This window comes from Aythya ferina (assembly GCF_964211825.1).
Source record: "Aythya ferina genome assembly, chromosome: 3".
Classification (NCBI taxonomy): domain Eukaryota; kingdom Metazoa; phylum Chordata; class Aves; order Anseriformes; family Anatidae; genus Aythya; species Aythya ferina.
In genome coordinates, this window is record NC_140298.1 from 12,392,046 (window position 1) to 12,409,516 (window position 17,471).

The 17,471-nt window shown below is 48.1% G+C and overlaps 2 protein-coding genes across 7 annotated transcripts in view; one reads left to right on the forward strand and one right to left on the reverse strand.

Moving 5' to 3' along the window:
- Positions 1-17,471, reverse strand: part of ARHGEF33 (Rho guanine nucleotide exchange factor 33) — a 30,161-nt gene that overhangs the window by 5,601 nt on the left and 7,089 nt on the right. For 2 of the 6 annotated variants that reach the window (XM_084515444.1, XM_084515449.1), the window contains 12 exons: positions 15,710-15,759; positions 10,140-10,304; positions 8,606-8,727; positions 7,592-7,734; positions 6,748-6,807; positions 5,290-5,505; positions 4,579-4,708; positions 3,888-4,020; positions 3,294-3,377; positions 2,416-2,499; positions 1,580-1,728; positions 527-712 (listed from right to left, as the gene is read on the reverse strand). In XM_084515444.1, coding sequence (XP_084371570.1) covers positions 527-712; positions 1,580-1,728; positions 2,416-2,499; positions 3,294-3,377; positions 3,888-4,020; positions 4,579-4,708; positions 5,290-5,505; positions 6,748-6,807; positions 7,592-7,734; positions 8,606-8,727; positions 10,140-10,304; positions 15,710-15,759 — 1,522 coding nt within the window. Of the gene's footprint in view, positions 1-526; positions 713-1,579; positions 1,729-2,415; positions 2,500-3,293; positions 3,378-3,887; positions 4,021-4,578; positions 4,709-5,289; positions 5,506-6,747; positions 6,808-7,591; positions 7,735-8,605; positions 8,728-10,139; positions 10,305-11,241; positions 11,459-15,709; positions 15,760-17,471 lie in introns of those variants that run through there. The other 4 variants (XM_084515446.1, XM_084515445.1, XM_084515447.1 and 1 more) reach the window with 4 other exon arrangements.
- Positions 1-17,471, forward strand: part of LOC311434954 (uncharacterized protein) — a 32,240-nt gene that overhangs the window by 2,155 nt on the left and 12,614 nt on the right. Inside the window, exons 3-11 of the mRNA XM_084515452.1 lie at positions 513-652; positions 1,612-1,686; positions 3,131-3,347; positions 3,909-3,995; positions 6,729-6,881; positions 7,649-7,890; positions 8,328-8,436; positions 10,912-11,037; positions 16,547-16,739. Coding sequence (XP_084371578.1) covers positions 7,860-7,890; positions 8,328-8,436; positions 10,912-11,037; positions 16,547-16,739 — 459 coding nt within the window. The 5' untranslated portion in view covers positions 513-652; positions 1,612-1,686; positions 3,131-3,347; ... (1 more) ...; positions 6,729-6,881; positions 7,649-7,859. The remainder of the gene's footprint in view (positions 1-512; positions 653-1,611; positions 1,687-3,130; positions 3,348-3,908; positions 3,996-6,728; positions 6,882-7,648; positions 7,891-8,327; positions 8,437-10,911; positions 11,038-16,546; positions 16,740-17,471) is intronic.

Genomic DNA, 17,471 nt, shown 5'->3' on the forward strand with positions numbered 1-17,471 from the left:
CCATTCTGGATTTTTACTTTTCTTCCCCTTTTTTTCTGTAATGTAGGGACCGTGTCTTATTTTTCTGTGGTCTGATTTTCATTTCAAGTGGTTGAGATCCCTCTCTTGGGGTGGGTGACCCTGTCCCCAGGGGTGTTTCAGGAGTACTTGGAGAGTTCCTGCCCTCCAAGTGTTCAGGTAAGCCAGCAGAGTCAGGGGAGCTGTTTTTTCCCCACCTCTGCTGATGAGGTCCCACCCAGAGCTGTATTGGGTCCCCAGTTTGAGATGAATGTGGGGAATCTGGGGAGGAGCCAGCTGAGGCTCCCAAGGCAGCAGCCTGGAGTGATTGAGAGGGGAGGAAGGTTGGTTTGGGCAGTCTGATGAAAAGGAAGCTAAGGTTTGATCTAATAACGCTACCACTTGAGGGATGCTCCAAGATGGAGCCAAACTCTTCTTGTCAGTGTCAAATAATATAAGAAAGCAGAAAGGCCCCAAAATGCTGTTAAAAGGCTACTTTAAAAGCCTTCTGCTAGGATAATAGGCTTACGGGGTTGGCGTGCCAGAGGAAGGTGCTGGTGGGAATGACTGGATTGCCTCTTCCGAGTGGATCCCGCTGTCCCGGATGGAGGCCGCGCTGGGTGTTGGAGAAACCTCTTGGCTTGTGCACTGGGAGGTGAGTCCTTTGTACAGCTTCACCAGGGACGACCTGAGGGAGGAGAAATCCATCGTCGTGCTAAGAAATAAGGCAGGGAATGAGCACGAACGTGTAGAATCACAGAAAACAGGGCTGGGAGAGTCCTTAATACTCCCGTGTTCCTCTTCCCACCCCAAGGAAAGACCTATTCTACCTAATCTGTCCCAGTCAGCAAGGAATCCTGCTTTCTATCCTATTCTCAATGCCTCTCTTGATAGCAGTCCCACCCCAGCAATCTGCTCCAGCCCTTTACCACCCTCCACGCTGAAAAGCTTCCCTTGAAGCCTGATCCTGTGCTATGCCCTCAATGACTTCGATTTTAGTAAAGTCTCCTGGTTTCAGCAAAGACTCCTGAACCACAACTGGAATCACAACTGAAGAATCTACATTCAAGGGTTGTATTGCCACATTTCACCTCAATGGTTATGGGAGGCATTTGTTTCCCCCACCCCCATCCCTCAGTAAAATAAGGTAGTGCTGTTCTCTCCCAGTCTCTTGGTTAGCCTGTGCAGGGTTTCAGGCCACACGCATGGTGTTCAGCAGGGCCCCAAGCTGCTGAAGCAGCTATGTCCAAATATATTCTCCCACTGGGGAATGACTTTTCCATCAGTTTAAGGAATCAAATGCGGTGAAGAAACATGTGGCTGCCATGTTTAGAAGGATTAAACTGAATTCCCTTTCGCTCTTAGAGTTAGGTGGAAGGATCCAGCCCAAATCTAACCTCAGTTTGAAGAACAAACGCCAGTAGTGGGCTTTATTAAACATTCATATGAACAGGGCTTTGTTTTATTTCAGTAGAGCAAGGTGCCCGTTGCTGTTGCCTGGGACCTAAACCCCATGTTAGCGGGCTGGCCCCACACCTCCCTTTCCCTGGTGATTGAGAGAATGAGCTGATGTTGTGCTTACTTCTTCAGCTTTTTCCTCTTCTGTATCAGCAGGTCTTCATTGCATTGGAAGAGGAGGCTGTAGTGTGAGATGAAAACCCGGAGGCGCTGCACACACACCAGCAGCAGGTAATAATCGGGATGCTCTTGCTCCGTGAACTTCAGGACGTTCTGGGGCACAGAGGAGAGCAGATAATTTGGAGGGTGCCCTAACCCTTTCTGGGGAGAATGTGCTATTTGGGACCATAGACTAGCACATCAGAATGTGGATGGTGCTGCCCTGTGCGTTATGGGAGCACCAGTTTCTAAAGGACTTGGACAGGGCCTGCAACCTACTATTCCAGTGCAAATGCATGAGTAACTACCATAAATGTAATCGTGGGAGGTGTGGGTGACTAACTGGTTGAGTTTAGCATTGGGTAAATAATTATTTTTCTTTGCCTTGTCTTAAATATTTTAGTACAATTCAGATTGCCTTCCTGTGTACTGTTTTTAAGCAGTCTTTACATGGGAATAGTTGTTTACCCCTAGCAGCCTCTAGTCCTCTCAGTCTTTAAGCTAAAAGGCAAGTGGATCACTCAGCAAAGAGGCCAGCTCTGATACAGGAGTTACAGAGCTCTTGGTTTCCCAGGGGAGAGGTTGGTTCTGTGAGGGCAAGGGGGTGAACTGGCAAACAGACGCAAACTTAGGTTTAAAAAAAAAAAAAAAAAAAAAAGTGAAAATGAAGTCGTTCTCAACTTGCTTTTCCTCTGAGCTAGCCAGAAGCCCTGGAGCCGTACATGCCTGTGTACGGGCTCTGAGTTAAGTCATGCCTTGTCATAAGGATTCAACAAGACAGTTTCCATCCTGGGGCCCTACCTGTAGGTGAATGAGGTATTCAGGGATTCGCTGGACTATATGGAAGAACAGAATGTAGAGATCAGATTTGATTTCTTCTTCTACCTGAAATAGAGAAAGCAACTTTGAGAGTCTCTCCCACCGATAAAACATGTCTGCTTCCAAATAATTCTGGTCTCTAACGAGTGCTTTACCATGAACAGTCATAACAGTTCACAGAAGTACACCAGCTGTGTGTGCAAGAGTGGTCTTCATCCTTCTACCAGCATTAGCAGGGGGCTATCTATGGGGGGCACTCAGCCTGATAGAGCAGGGGTGTGTGTTTGAAGTGTGCTAGTCAGGTTTCATTGAAACCCCAACTAGACAGTGTTGTTCAGAATGGAGTCCCAAATGGAACTGAACTGAGATTGACTTCTTCAGGTGTTTTTAGTTTAAAACAAGAATCAAGGATGAGACCAGATACCTAAAGCTGAACAGTACAGACTGTTTTCTAAAGTACTGACTGTCTTCTCTTCTAAAGAAGCACTTTAGCACCTACAGCCTCAGATCTGGTGTCCCTGTTTGGACAGGTCCTCTGTTTTTCTGGAGTCTTTGTATTTGGCCAGGACAGGTCTGGGTAGCATGTGTGTAGCTGGGCTTTCTAGGAGGTTTTTATCTGAAATACCATTTCATGGCACAGCAGAAATGCAGTTTTGGTTACACACAGTGGTGAACATGTTAAAGTTACTTTTTGTAGGTGCAAATGCCTGTCAGCCATGGCAACATTCAGGAAACTGGTATTCAGTAACAGAACAGCCAGATGGGCAGAAAAGTCTGGTCATGGGAAGGCCTAACAGGAAGAAAGCCAGGCATGAGTGGTGCCATTACGTGTCGGTGAAGCGGGAAGGGAGTTTATTTACCTCCTTCAGGATCACCACGTGGATCAGGGAGATGCATTCTGGCAGGTCCCTCAGGTAAGCAACGTAGTAGTCCAGAAAATTGTTCTTATAAATGAGGAAAGAGCAGAGGGGGGAGAGAGAACAAACAAACTTAAGAGAAATATTTGGTCATAAAGCCAGCTAGAATGAAAAACTGTTGATACCCCTCTGATCACTCCTGGGAGCTCATCAGTGCAGAAGAACTGCTAACTGTATAAAGCTTTCAGGGCTCAGGACTTTTTTTTAACTCACAAGTAAGAGAATGGCTCAGCTGTTGAGTATAGTGTATTAAACTTTGTAGCAGATGGGAGGGGTAGGGAGTCTGGAGAAGAAGAAATTTTTCTCTTAGATAATATATAAGAGTCTTAAAACTCATAAAGCATCAGATCAGGATTCTACACATCCTTCTAGGAAAGGTCCCACTGTGGGTTGGGCAGGCTGGAAGGGCGTTACCCTAGCCACAGCTCCACAGTCCAGCCCTTCTACTGAAATGTATCCTGGCTTGCCCGTGGGCCATCATTCTGCTAAAACATCATATATTAGTAGCAGAAGAGTCTAGAAGGGTTTGTAACATACCTCATCGTTTGTTAACTTCAGGAAGATGTCTCCTAGGATCCCTTGGCGTGGCCAGCTCAGGACTCGCTCCTGGAGAGCATGAAGTAAATCAACGTGCTGCTGGACCAGGTACCGCAGGGAGTTGGGGAAGAAACTGGAGGGAGACAATATCAGACCAGTTACAGGGAGCAGAAGCTCAGCGTTAAAGCCTGTACTGCTGAAGTTGGCATTCAGATGGTCAGCACGGGCTTGCTTTACACACAGGTACTATTAACTTTTTTTTGTTGGAGTCCTGACTGCACCAGGAGGCTGTTTTGGCTGCCGTGTGCATGCAGGTACCCTCTCCCAATTGAGTATTGTTCAGTGTTTTGAAGGTTTCTTAGGCAGACTCTCCAGTTTGGTGTGTAGTTGACTGGAGCTGTTTAAAAGCTGTTTAAAACTGCTCAGCTGGGTCAGTCCCACAGGTCTTTATCAGCATGTAAATACATTTGTATGTCTGTATATATTGATACCTGATTGTAGCTACTGGCCAGGGGCTTATTACTTAGAGTCTTTAATCACTGCAAAAACCTCCCACTGCCTCTGATGTTCAACTAGAAAAAAGCTTTGCGTGTTTAAAGGTCTGTGTGGATGAAAGAGAAGTGGTAGAGAGGGTGAAGCAGAATAGACTGAAGAACATTCCCCAGAAGAGAGAGCACATGAAACAAAGTACCTTCTCTCTTTGGTGCTCCTCTTCACATCTGGCCCTTGCAATGTGGCCTTGATCTTCAGGATCAGGGAAAGGTTGATGACATATTTCCTTTCTGACTCCAGCAGCTCCAAAGCGATGTTCTGCCTTTTGGCTTCCAGAAGATAATGGTTAAGTTTGAAAAATGAGGAAATGCTGACCTCAAGGACAGCCTCATGTTAGAGTACATTTTCCCTGGTGAACTGACATTAAGTCATGAAAGCAGAAACTGCTGAAAATTAGATCAATGTCTTGTCTCCATGTCAGTTTTACCCCAAATACAGGATTCTAGCCTCATGCTACAGTGTGCAACAGATATGACTGAAGTTGCATTGCTTGCTGAGAAAGCTCCAAAGCAAATGTGTTCTGCCCTGTGAATTACTTTTTTTCCCTGATATCTTAGGAAAAAATTAAAGCTATCAAAGGCAAAACAACCCACACCAGGGATTCACATCCAGTTTCCCACAGAAATTGTATTTTTCACCCGCGTAACTAGCTACAGTGTCCACAACCCCACTAATACCCTGAACCTGTCTGGTCTTGGAAAGGGGAACTCTTGGAGACTCTGAGGCATTCCCTCCCAGCAGGGAAGATTGGCTTGTATGTCTCCATCTGTAAAAAGCAATCACCAGCTCACACCAGGTGTGAGTGCAGCTTTGAGCCTCTCTGGCCACATTTTTTCCCCTCTGCCCTTACCAGCCAAAGAGGGTTCACATATAATGTTGTCAGCTGAGCTGTATCTGCTTTGGCCCATGTCTTTCCCTCTTTCTGGTTGCTCTTTGGAGATGTATTCGTCTCCCCAGTCCTTGGTGTCCTTGGGCTGCTTCCATACCGTTGATGGCAGGTGCACCTTTGACTGGCCATCTGTTGTCAAGGGAGGCTTGAGGCTGTCGTCTGTCTCCAGGGTTGGTCCTGCAATGGGAAAGAGCTGCATGGGTCATGACATCTTAGTTGATAGGTTATACTACAGCTGGTAGATGACCTGGTTATCTAATGTGCTGGATGGGGAGCTTGAAGCATTCTCCCTGCTTTGCAGGTGCTATAGCTTTGTAGAGTTAATCTACAGCTATAAATGGAAGTGCAGTTGGCGAGCACTTCTGCAGAACCAGGCTTGCACTCCTCCATCACTTATTTTCAGACCAAACAAGGTCCAAAATCAGGTACAAGTTAGAAAAGAAAAAAGATGCATTCCAAGTATGGTTGCACTTCAGGGTTTTGGGATGCTTAAGGACTTGTTAATATTACAAGCTTATTGACAGGTATTTTGGAATACAAAATATAAGTAAGATTTAAATGCCACTCTTAATAGATGTAAACTGCCATTGCTCTTAAAGCTTTCAGCAGTGATTATATAAGCAGCAGCAGGACTGATGGACTGAGGCTATTAAATCACAGAGAATGTAGAAGGTGAAGTAGTGCCACTGGTCTGGAATTGCTTTAATGCAATTTAAGTGCAATTTAATGCAAAGTTTGAATTTGGGTTGCAATGAACCATCTTCTATAGCTTTGTTCTTTTTTTTTATAAGTGGATTCTAGCCAAAGAGCTGTCCAGAACAGTGAGTGCTTCAAGTGAACAGTGCAAACATCTGACAGTTGTTCTCATGTGTCCTATTGCCGGCCAGGATCCTTAGCGTTCCTTTACTAGGGCCTTCACTAAGTTCTTAACCCTTTTTTTTTTTTTTTTTTTTTTTTCCAGAGAAACTCCTTTGCTACTATTCAGGCATGTCTATGAGGAATCTGGAAGCTGGTGGGTGAATAATCAGCTCACCAGCTCTACTGGTGTGTAGCAACTGCAAAGACCATCTTTTCCCAAGTGGCAGGATGGCTTTTAATTATTTTTTGTCCTATCAGTGAGCTTTGACTTTTCCTTTCTGCAAGGGCACTTAGAACCTGCAGAAGCAGCAGAGAAAGTTTTTGCCTGCTGAATATCAGTGTGTTGCATTGTCCATCAGTTATTTGGCACTTCAGGCTTCTGGATTTATCTTTATCATACTTGCAGCTGAGATGTAATGGGGGTCCATGGCAAAGTGAAAGCCGTGCTTATGAAATGCATGCTCTGAAAGCATTTCTTAATGCGGTAAATTAAGTGCTCTAAATCAGTCAGTCCTACTGTATTTTGTTTGTTTGTTTTTTAGCAATTCGAGATTTTCCTACCTGGACCTGCTACGACTTTAACGCTTCCATCTCCTATTGGCATGATCCTGGTGTCAGACACTGTTGAAGAGCAAAGGGAAACGTTACGAGGGAAGATGGCTGTAAAGCAGGCTTCTTCCTGCCCAACCTGGTCTGTAAGGTTATATCTTCTACTCTTTCATGTTTTTGGTATGTGAACACCCTGTTAAATCCTCCATGGAAGAAGCTACTCCTTACTGTTGTGGCTTTTCCTGCAGTCTTTGTTTCAGTAGTACTTCCAGGCAGGCTAATGTGGGGTCCCTGTTATGCTCAGTGTTGTGTGACCTTGGAGCCTGAGCAGTCCTGGCTTGTCCTTGCTGGCAGTGATAGCACCAGCCTGGTGTGCTGATGTACCAGCTCCCATGTCCCCTTGTCAAATGAGCCACTGGTGTGTCCCTTTAATGACACCAGATGTTCTGTCAGCCCAGTCCCTGTGATCCTCCCTTCTGTGCTCTGCTCCCTTACAAGAAAACAACTCCACGGGTTGTAGCGTTTCTGTCAGGGGCTTCTACTTGATTGGGTGTTTGTGCCACTAGCATTTCAGGGAAGAAGCTCCAGCCTACTTCCCTTTCCTTGGAGGAGGCAAGAAATGGCTTTTGGAACAGTTTTCACAGGGCAGTATCTCCTGAATCCAGGCCAGTGCTGAGGCCATGAGTTACTGAGACACAACACTGAGGTACATGCACAGACCCAGGAGCTGTGCTGCACCCCCATTTTCTTCCTGCTGATGACACCTTAGTAAAACATAGTGTCCTCTTAAACCAGTGACCTTTTCTGGACTCTTTTTCCTGAGGAAGGCACTGTACTTGCCTACTGTCTTTCCTACCTTTTTCATAAGTCACGTTGTGCAAAAGGCTTGTAAAATCTTCGTTGATCATCACAGGTTCTGGGAGGTTAATGGATCGAAATGGGCTGCCCTGGAGAGGTGTAGGCACTGTCTGTGAGCTGTGGTCATCCTTTTGTGCTCTTCTGTACAAACACAAAGAATGGGACAGCTGGAAAACAGGAATCCTCTACTGCACTTGTGGCAGACACCAGTACAAGCACAGAGTCAGAAGTAGGGCAATTCCAGCAGATACTAGGAAAGGAGTTTGATGCATGAAGTTCATGAGCAATGTTATAAAGGTAACTTCAGTGCTTATAGGAGAAGGTTATTTCAGATCTGCTCTTTTGCAGAGCATATTTTATCCAATTAAAGGGCTTAATTAGCTCAGGGTCTAGCCTAGATTTGGCTAGCCAAGTGCTTGCACCAAGTCAGCTGTACATCTATCATCAAGAGGGAGGCTAATCAGAGCCAAGGTGGACGAGCAGTCTGCCTCCTCACAAGCAACAGTGCGGCCCAGCAGTGTGCAAATGTGCTCCAGTGTGTGCCTGCTCAGAGCAGAAAAAGCTGGTGACAGGAAAGCAGATCATGGCTGCACGCTCAGGAGCCTGCTGAGTCCTGCACGCTCGGCAGAGGGAGAAGGGAGGGGAAACTGCAACACTATTGTCTGGATGGGGTTGGCTTTGGGATAGCTTTTAATGGTGAAGGCTCCTGACTTACAATTGTGTTTCTTCCCTAGCAGGTCTGTTTGTTTCACCAGGACCTGCTTTCCCTGTGGGCTGCTGGGGCTGTTGCTGCTGGAATCCCACCGAGGTGTTGGTGTTTATCTGCTGTACGTGCTCTATGGGGTATGTGTCTAAAAGCCAGGGGGAAATTAAAGGCTGGAGCTTCCAGTAACAATCAGGATTTATGTACATGTCCAGCTAGGACAAAACTTAGATGAAGTTGTAAGGAAATGAGCAGAATGGACACCACTGCTAATTAGCACTTCTGGAACCCTGGAGTTCAGGCCCTTACTTAGCTTTCACTTTCCGTGATTCCCGCCTCTTCTCCTGCTGAAGCTGCTCAATTTTCTGTTGCATTTCCTCCTGCTTGGCACTGATTTCTTCAATCATTGACTTTGCATCGCTGAGCTCCTCCTGAGGAACAAGCAAAAGCACAAGCATTCCCACTGTGCCTGTCAGCCTTATAGAGCACGTGGCTGGTGTGGACTGGAGGTGCTTTGGGGTGCTGCAGGAAAGTGTCCCTGTGAATTTTTGTCTCATGTCTTTTGTTTCAAGTCTAACGTGTGTAATATGTGCCATGCACAGTGTGGCAATGCTTGATTTGATCACAGGAACATGAGATCCTGTGGTTAAAGCACTGCTAGGAAATGGAGATGTAGGGCTTCATCTGCTAACAGTTAAATTAGGGCCTGGAAGCTGCCTTTTTAGCCTGATTTTCTAAAGAAACGATGCCTGCTGTAACCTTGCTGTGTGTGTGGCTCACTGACAGCATATCCTCCCCATTGGCATCCCTCAGGCAGTTTCAACCAAGCCTTGTGTGTATATAGAGCTCTCTGATGCATGAAGTCCCTGTAAACCAGAGGAGAGGGACTTTACCTGAGCGAGGAGGTGGCTTCACCAGGAGTTTGTTTAGACAGTATAGACATGAGGCAGAAGGAGATCAGCTTTTGCCACTCCTGTTGCTTGTGTCTTGGTTTTAAAACCCTTCTTCCCCCCATATCCATGCCCTAGATAACCCTGCCTCTGGCTGCTTTGAGACCTCTGCCATGTGCCCTTACGTTTCCTGCTGTCTGCCTTGCTCAGCTGGGCCCACGGGGCTCCTCCTGCTCAGCACCATCCACCTCTCCCCATCCCAGGGACAGCAACGGGTTTTCCTGGTAAGCAGCCCGCTTTAACTTCACAAGGTGTTATTGACTCAGCAAAACCCCATGGGGAAAACTTACCATAAAAACAATAAAACGGTTCCTCTGCCTGCCTCCTCACAGGCAGCCATCCAGTTTCTGCGTGGAGATGCTGACTGGTTTAAAGTGCACATCAGGCCCCCTTGCTAGGCTCTCTCCCCAGTCCTTTGTCTTTATCCCCTTGGGCCAGATCAAACCAGGCTGCGCTTCCTCCCAGCCGTGTGGGAACTCAACTTCAAAAGCTTTAGGGTTTTGTATTAATTCCCTGCTCCCCAGCAGCTTTGATTCCTGCAGGAAATGCAGGAGACCTGACCTGGGGAGAGGTATGGCACAGCGACTGCCTGTGAACATGCTGTGTGCCTGCTGTGTGTGCAGCCCGGAGCAGGGGTCTCTCGTTCCCAAAGCAGCAGGCAGCACTTGTGTAGTGGCCCCTCACGAAGGCTAAACACACCGGGGCACATTTTACACTTGGGTTAGGGTTCTGGAGGGAAGATGCAAAGCCAGAGGAACTGCAGCAGATACATCTGAAACAACTGCCCCTTCGTTTTCTTTGAGAGCAGGAAGGGTTGATGGAGGCAGAGGAAAGCTCCACGCCACCTGAGCTGATGTGGCAGGTGTGCAGCCCCCTGCCAGCTGTGCTCCTACCTTGAAGGTGTTGAGGGAGTTCTTCATCTCAGCCACTTTCTCTTCCATGGCACAGCGGCAGCTCTTGACCTTCTCCTCCAGGGCGTACTCGCCATGCTGGATTCGCGACAGCTCCTGCATTGCTTCTGTGAAACCCGCCTTCAACTCAGAGGCTAATGCCTGCAACTAGAGGAACCACAAACACGGTGGGCTCAGTCCCTCCTCCCAGACACAGGTGGCTGTGTCCCCGAGGGTCACCCGTGGCTCAGAGTGGCATGAAGGCTGGGTGTAACCCCTCCTGTAAGCTGCTGTCCTCTTTCTCCTCCTCCTGTTACGGCTGGGAGACATGGGGGGAGGTTCAGCTCCTGCTGCAGTACGTGGCAGGAGGCGTTTGACTTGGGCAATCCTTGTGCCCCTTTTTGTACCCAGAGTTTTTCCAGCCCCCGCTGGCAGGTTGCAGCCTGTCAGTCTCCAGAAGGAGGAGACAGCCTGAAACACGCCAAGAAGGGTTTTCAGTAACAGCAGCCAGATTATCAATGCCAAAAGCAGCTGAGCAGTCAAAAATGTGAGAGTTTTTGAGCAAGACCTCCTCCCCCATACACGTGTGGGGCTGGTGCTCTCCCCGGATAGGTCTAGCACCTCCTCGCTCTCAGAGGGCTGTGGAGCAGCTCTGTCCTTTATCACTGGGCCCTTTCCAGGGAAAGAGACAGCTCTTAACTTGTGATGGGGAGGGAGTGGGGGGGTTTCCCCTGGCATGGACAGTGTGCCCACTCTCCCTGTTTTCTGTCCCTAGAGGCTCTGGTGCTGCTGGAAGAGCTCCCAACCTAAGCTGGAGGCAGCCGGTTGACAGCTGGGCGAAGCAGGAGACAGAGCGGGGCGAGCCGGGCTGGCACAGCAAGCAGACGAGGCAGGTTTGGAGGTGGGCAGTGAGGGGACACAGGCAGCTTGCCAAGCGGGGACACCCTCTTCAGGGATACCATGGGCCAGCAGCCCTGAGCTCTGCCCCCACTGCTGTGAGCAAGGCGCTTGTTCTGCCTGCACAAAGCCCACGGCGAGGTCGCGGCCCAAGGTGCTTCGGTACCAGTGTTTTTTTTTGTGTTTTTTTTTTTTTTTTTTTTTTTACCTTTACAACAGAAATTCGGCCTAACATCTGGTTATAAACTGAGTCCAAAACTGGAGCACTGGTGGTAAGAGGACAGCCACCCCGGGGAACTCAGGCGCTTGAGTCCTGTAAATGGAGCAGAGATGGCTTCCGATACCTCGGGGCAATGGCATGCACCATCCTCCTCTGATCAACACCAACAGCATCTTTACAGAGGGCGTCTGCCTGCCATCCCCACTCCTACCCCAGTGCCTACCCCACAGTCCCCTACACGTTCCCAGAGCTGCCTGGGCAGGAGGAGTGGGACTGACAGGAGCTGGGATGGGGTGGGGGGAGAAGAAGAGGCTGGAGGTGGGGGCAGAGGACATCTTCCCTCCTCAGGCAGTCATCCCTAACTCCCCAGGCCAGCTGGAGCTCCAGATCCCATGATTCAGCCCCTACACAGTGGACGCCTTCCTGTGCTGCAGGAATGTCACAGTGGTTGTCACCCTGTGAGCAGTGAGTGTAGCCTGGAGGGTTAGAGGAGCTGCGTGGAGCCATGGCTGCTAGGGGAGGCAAACCACACTGCTTCTGGTATCCGTGCGTTTATCAGCGCCTAGCAAGGTGAGTCAGATGGCCCTGGCATCATGAAACATCCTAATGTATGTGCCTGGAGAAGCAGAGGGGGCATAAATTACTGCAGCTGTGCAAAATGGTAATATTCCCATCCCTGCTCACAGTTGCTTGCCAGTCCCTTAAACATTAAGCTTATGTTGCCGAGGCAAAGTCTCTCAGCTAGCCTGCATCAGGATTAGGCATCATATATTTTCCTCAAAGTGAAAAGGTGTGATTTGTCAGGTCTGGTTTAGAGATCTGCCTCAGGGTGGAGACTTTGCAGCCTCCAAGTGGAGGCAGTCTGGAAGCTGGCCCTAGAGATACCTACATTCAGGTAGAATAGGCTCAAAATGGAATGCTTCTGCCTGCAAGCCTGGCTGTTTCCTCCTCAGATGCTTCAAGAAAGGGGCTGATCTAGACAGATCCTCTGCAAAGGGTAGGGGGTGATAGTCAATGTACATCTAGAGGTGTCAGTAAAAAAAAAACCTGCTAGGCATCAGCAAAGTCAACAACAAAAAAAGGACTACTGCAGGGAGTTCAGTGGCCTTGTGTGGCAAAGCCAGAGTTTAGGCAGCCGAAAGAGATTTGGAGTACAGACTGGACAAAAATATCCCCTGTGTTTCAGCAAATGGTCACTTTATTTGGGGGCTCACTGCTGGCCAACCTCTGCTTTTCCAGTCACCTTGCTAGCTTGGTTCCTTTCTGTGTCCTGCAGGACACTGCTCTGGGTCTATCCTGCCAGGGACATCCTTCCTTGGCCCCAGGTGGCTGGCAAACAGCTTTTTCAGATACAGAAATGCATCTTACATTTGCATTTCGCTTTGCCATGGATGGATGAAAGCAGCAATATCAATCAGCCACACCTGCCAGAGCTTGCGTGAAGTCCTGAAACCCTGAGAATTCCCTTCTCTGCTGCCTTCACGGCTTGAAGCATAGCTAGGAAGCATAAACAGTCTCGCAGCATTGCATGCAAGTTTCATCCAAGCTTGAGTGGAGCAATACAGGAGCAACACACCCTTGAACTCCTGCAGTGTAGTGCTTCTGCACTGGATTTTAGGTTGAGCTCGTTCAATCCCATGGGCTGCTACAACAAATGGAAGCTGTGCAGCATAGGCTCATGCTGATGTTCATGCTGATGTCTTGCCCAGATGATTATGCTTGCAGAATGAGAGAGTTCACTGGTCTGTTGTGAACTCTTGGAAAGTCAAGCCAGGTCAGTTTTCTAAAGCATCCTAGCATGGAAACGTGGCAAGAGTTTAACTGTAGTATGTTACCTGGTTCCAGCTATTCATGGGAATAAATAAAGTTGAAGAGGAACACACTTTAGCAGGTTAATTTGAACTACCTGATCCCTAGAGGATAAATGAATCTGCAAGGTCACAGTGCATCCTTAGAACGTGCCCAAAAACTGACACATGCCTGTTCCCAAAACAAAACAAACAAAAATATCGGGAGTCCTATTTACCTGCCTTCCTTTCCCTCAGCTGTGTGAAGAAAAACTCTGGAAGTGCTGTGCTCTAAAAGGTAGCTGTGCATGAGGAAATGAGGGAATCTCCTCCTGGTGTTGCATAACTCAAAGGACAATGAGCAGCAGTCGCTTGTGATCTTTAACTTCATCTCCAACCCCATGGGAATGTGAACTCTTCGTAGAGTCCCAAAGGGGAGCAGTCACTTCTCACATGGAGGGGGAAACCATAACCACGTGGAGGAAGTGGTGGTGGTTAGGGGGAGACGAGAAGGGTGAGATGAGAGGACAAACAAGAACCATTTCTCAGCATGGTCTTGGTTTTTACCTTGGCAGAGTGAACTTAAAAATGCCTGTGAGATCTTTGCTGAGCCTCTCCTCCTGTCTCAGTTGCCATGCTGTCCCCAAAGAGGGGAAGGAATGGATGCTGCTTCCAGGACCAGAGGCAGCAGAGCTGCAGAGCCTTGCCATCTTCCCTTGGCAGGTGCCAGCAATTTGAGCTGTTTGAAAAAGATGGTGACTACTGCTGCTGCATAAAGCTTTGTTCAGACTTAAAGGCAGCCCAAGGAAGAAGGTTGTGACTAGGAGATGAGAATGGCTTATAGGTAGCATGGCCTGAGATGGAAAACAGATGGAAAATGTTGGGAAGCAGCTGGAAAGCCTTGGTGAGCTGGGCTTACTGTGCTAGCTGCCACTGGGAGTGCCCACATGGAAGCAAGGAAGCCTTTTCTTTCAGTAGTAGTGGTGCCCACACATCTCCCCCAGCACTAGTAGAGCTGTTCTCGGCTCTGTGTCTTTGAGGCAGCCCTTGGCAGCTGCCTAGGGTCCTTACACTAACACTGCCTGCTCGCAGGGACCTTGAGCTGACTGTCAAAACCAGTAGAAAATGGTTTCATGATAAAGAAGTATTGCCCAGGACTAAGTCTACTGTTAGAAATATGTCCCAGAAGAGAGCAAAACCTTCTGTGGCAACAAAGGAGTACTGTCTGAGTTACTTCCCAGCTTACCCACTGCCCGTCACTTTGCACAGCACCTGAATGTGGTTAACTGGAAGCAGTTACCATTGTTGAGGGCTGAGCCTTATCTGTCACAAAGTCCAACACTTTCCACAGTGATGTTTCCACATCTGATGTTTCAGAGTTGCATGAGGTATTCTCTTACCAGAGAGCAGCAAATATCCAGTACAGCTGCCCCCTGTGATGTTTGTCACAGGCAGCACTGCTACAGCCAAGTATTAGGGAGCCTCACAATGCCTCACAGTGGGAAGGCAGCAGATTTATGGCTGCAGGCAGCCTGGCCCTAAGAGTGTATCCACTAGAGAGAGAGGTTTCCCAGCACGCTTGTCCTGCAGCTTGCAAGCTTTCCATGCACGTTGGGCTCACTGCACTGGGCTTTGCAGCAGCCCAGCCCAGTCACATCTCCTTGGAGCTGTCCGGATGGGGAAAGGGGATAAGGCAGGAGAAACAGTGCCTTGTTCATGGCAAGCAGCAGCTTCTCTGTTACAGCACGGGGCATCCCCGAACTGCAGCCACTTGCCATGGTGCACTTAGGAGCGACTGGGGGCAGCAGTGTCACAGTGGTGATGAGGCTGGTCTCAAACAGCCAAGGTTTCCAGTTCAGAGATGTGTTCCTCTGTCAGAGCACACTTCCAGGTTGAACTGGAGCAGGGTTTAAAGTGCTCAAAACACCACCACATTTCCTACAGCCTGGAAATGCTTAGGAAGTATCGCTGTGGAGACACTGACCCTGCATCCTCCAGGCAGGGTGCTCCCTGAGCCACGGTGCAGGCAACCTCATCGCATCCACAGTGGCTCATTGCAGCCAGAACAACAATGCCAAGAGCAGCTACGGAGCCCTGGAAACCCTGATCACCAAACGCAGGGTTTCCAAGCTCTGGGCTGAGGACCCAAGCAGAGGCATGCAGCAAGACTCAGTGCCTGCTGAGCTGCCCTGGGCTTTTGGGCAGTAGCACCCCGTGGTCCGAGGAGCCGTGAGGCTGCCAGGATAACCCAGAGCCCCCAGGGGACTTGGTACCACGCCGTGGCAATCACACATCCTTGCTCCTGGGACAGTTCAGTGGGTTTGGAGAAAGCTCATCAGAGCTCAGCCATGAAATCTGCCTCCGGCTCAGTAAATCGGCATTCTCTAATCAGTGCTAATGATGCCAGCTTGTTAATTAGCTGAGCGCACAAATCACCTGTCTAGACACAAGTGGTTGTGAGCAGGGAAATTTTACTGGAGTGTCTTTTAAGATGAGGCTTGAGACGTGATACGTGTGACATTTGTTCATGCAGTGTGTGCGTTTTAGATACCCTGTTCCATGTAAGTGCCTACATTTTTCCTTCCACTTAATTTAGCTTTAACTACTGGCTATCTATTAGTAACTCTTTAAAATCTTGGAGTTATTTAGGGCATTTTGCTCATCTTTACCTGGGAAATCTGTGTTGCAGGGGTACTCACAGGCACACTTTCAGTCTCTCCTGTGGGAATAAAGAACTTCAGTCAATTAAAATGACTTATTATGGTTGCTATAAATAACTGGAACAGAGGGTTTGAAAGTCCCTCTTGGGGTACAAATCAGTTTTAAAGGACTCACGTCTCACTTTAGGAGGTGTGGACACTATATAGTTTGTCAAATAAACTGCAGCTGTAAAACGGGAACGGCTCAACTAAATCAGATGTTAGATTCACCTCATTTGCTGCCCTGTATCTGTCCAGAACTGATCATGCAAAGGAGTGAGAAACCCCTTTATGCCCTGCCAGAACTAAATTGCCCCCTGGAAAGTTCAGTTCTGTGTACCAGCCTTCAGTAACAGAGTTTTCCCATGAAGCAGCTTTAGTTCTCTTCTGCAATTCTGCAATTGTGAGATTTTTTTTTCATCCTGTACTATTTGGACTTATTTTTATTATCCTTCTAAAAAGGCTGGTCTGGACTGTGTATTTTAAGCTCTAAGTTATATTTTTGTCACAGTGCATTCCAAGCAGTAATGGTGTCTTTTGTAACACCCGAAAATGTATTTTCATTAGTTCTAAATTCCTGTTTTCTTGTGGCATTGTGATTCCCACCTGATCTTGTGTAATGGGGCTAGGTTTAACATTTTTGAAACAGACTTAATTCATGGAGGAGCTTTTTTGCAAAAGCATCGCTGTTTTGCAAAAGCAATTTGGGCACTGCAGAGACATTATTTCTAGGTATTACAGGGATTTTGATTGAAAACAAGTATATATTTATTATTTTCCTCTTCTAACACTGTCTCTTTTATGCAGAAACCCTCAGTTATCCACCAGAAGTTACTGCTGGCTGTGCTGCACGGGCACTTTGAGGAGATTGCAATTCGATTACCATCGGTTCCCATTTTATTCCCTGTGTCAGGCTCTGTCGGCCTTCACCTCCCAGACAATACCATGCCACCTGGTTCCTCATCTGCATTGCCTCCCCCCAGTAATATCAGTTCACAAGGTGAGTTTTCTCTTGCCTCCAGTAATTTCCTTCACTCCTCTCTGCTGCCAAACACCAGTGTGGCTGGTGACCCCATGCCTGATTCTGGGGGCAGCCAAGCTCCCTCTTCCTGTGCTGGCTGCAAGTGCTCAGTACCTTGCCCATCTGGGCCATCAAAACGACAGAAATTCGGTCCTGCAGAGGCTTGAAATAGGTGCAGGGAGGGTTTTAAGTGGTTAGTAACTCCACGAAGTGGAAAGTTGAAGCCTGGAAGTCAAGAGCTTTACAAGGCACACCTACGTTCTGATTACTTTGCCCCTGAGGGGGAATATGGGTTACTGCCAAGGGCACCTATGCATTGGCCCTATTTTGGTCTCTAGAATTTGTCCTGATTCAGAGGAATGTAAGCAAATTCCCTAGTGACTGGAAGAAGGGAGAGGCAGAGGAGAGGCCGTCTGCCCCTCTCTGCTCATGTGCCATTTGCTCCTTGTGCCGGTCGGTCTTGTAGCCATGGGGGTTGGTTATAGGGTCAAGCACTGACCCTCCAGGGAGTGTTCCCCAAGGTTCTTCCTGAGGAAAATGGGACAGCAGGCTGACTGGGAGGAATAACCATCACCAGCATTGCCTGTTGGTTGGGCTGTTTGGGGTCAAACCTGATCAGCCAGCTCTCACCAAGTGCCAAGGTTCATCTTTTAAATGACAAGTTGTTTTTATTTTACAGGTTGGCCCTTCAGGGTCTGTTTTCAGCTCTTT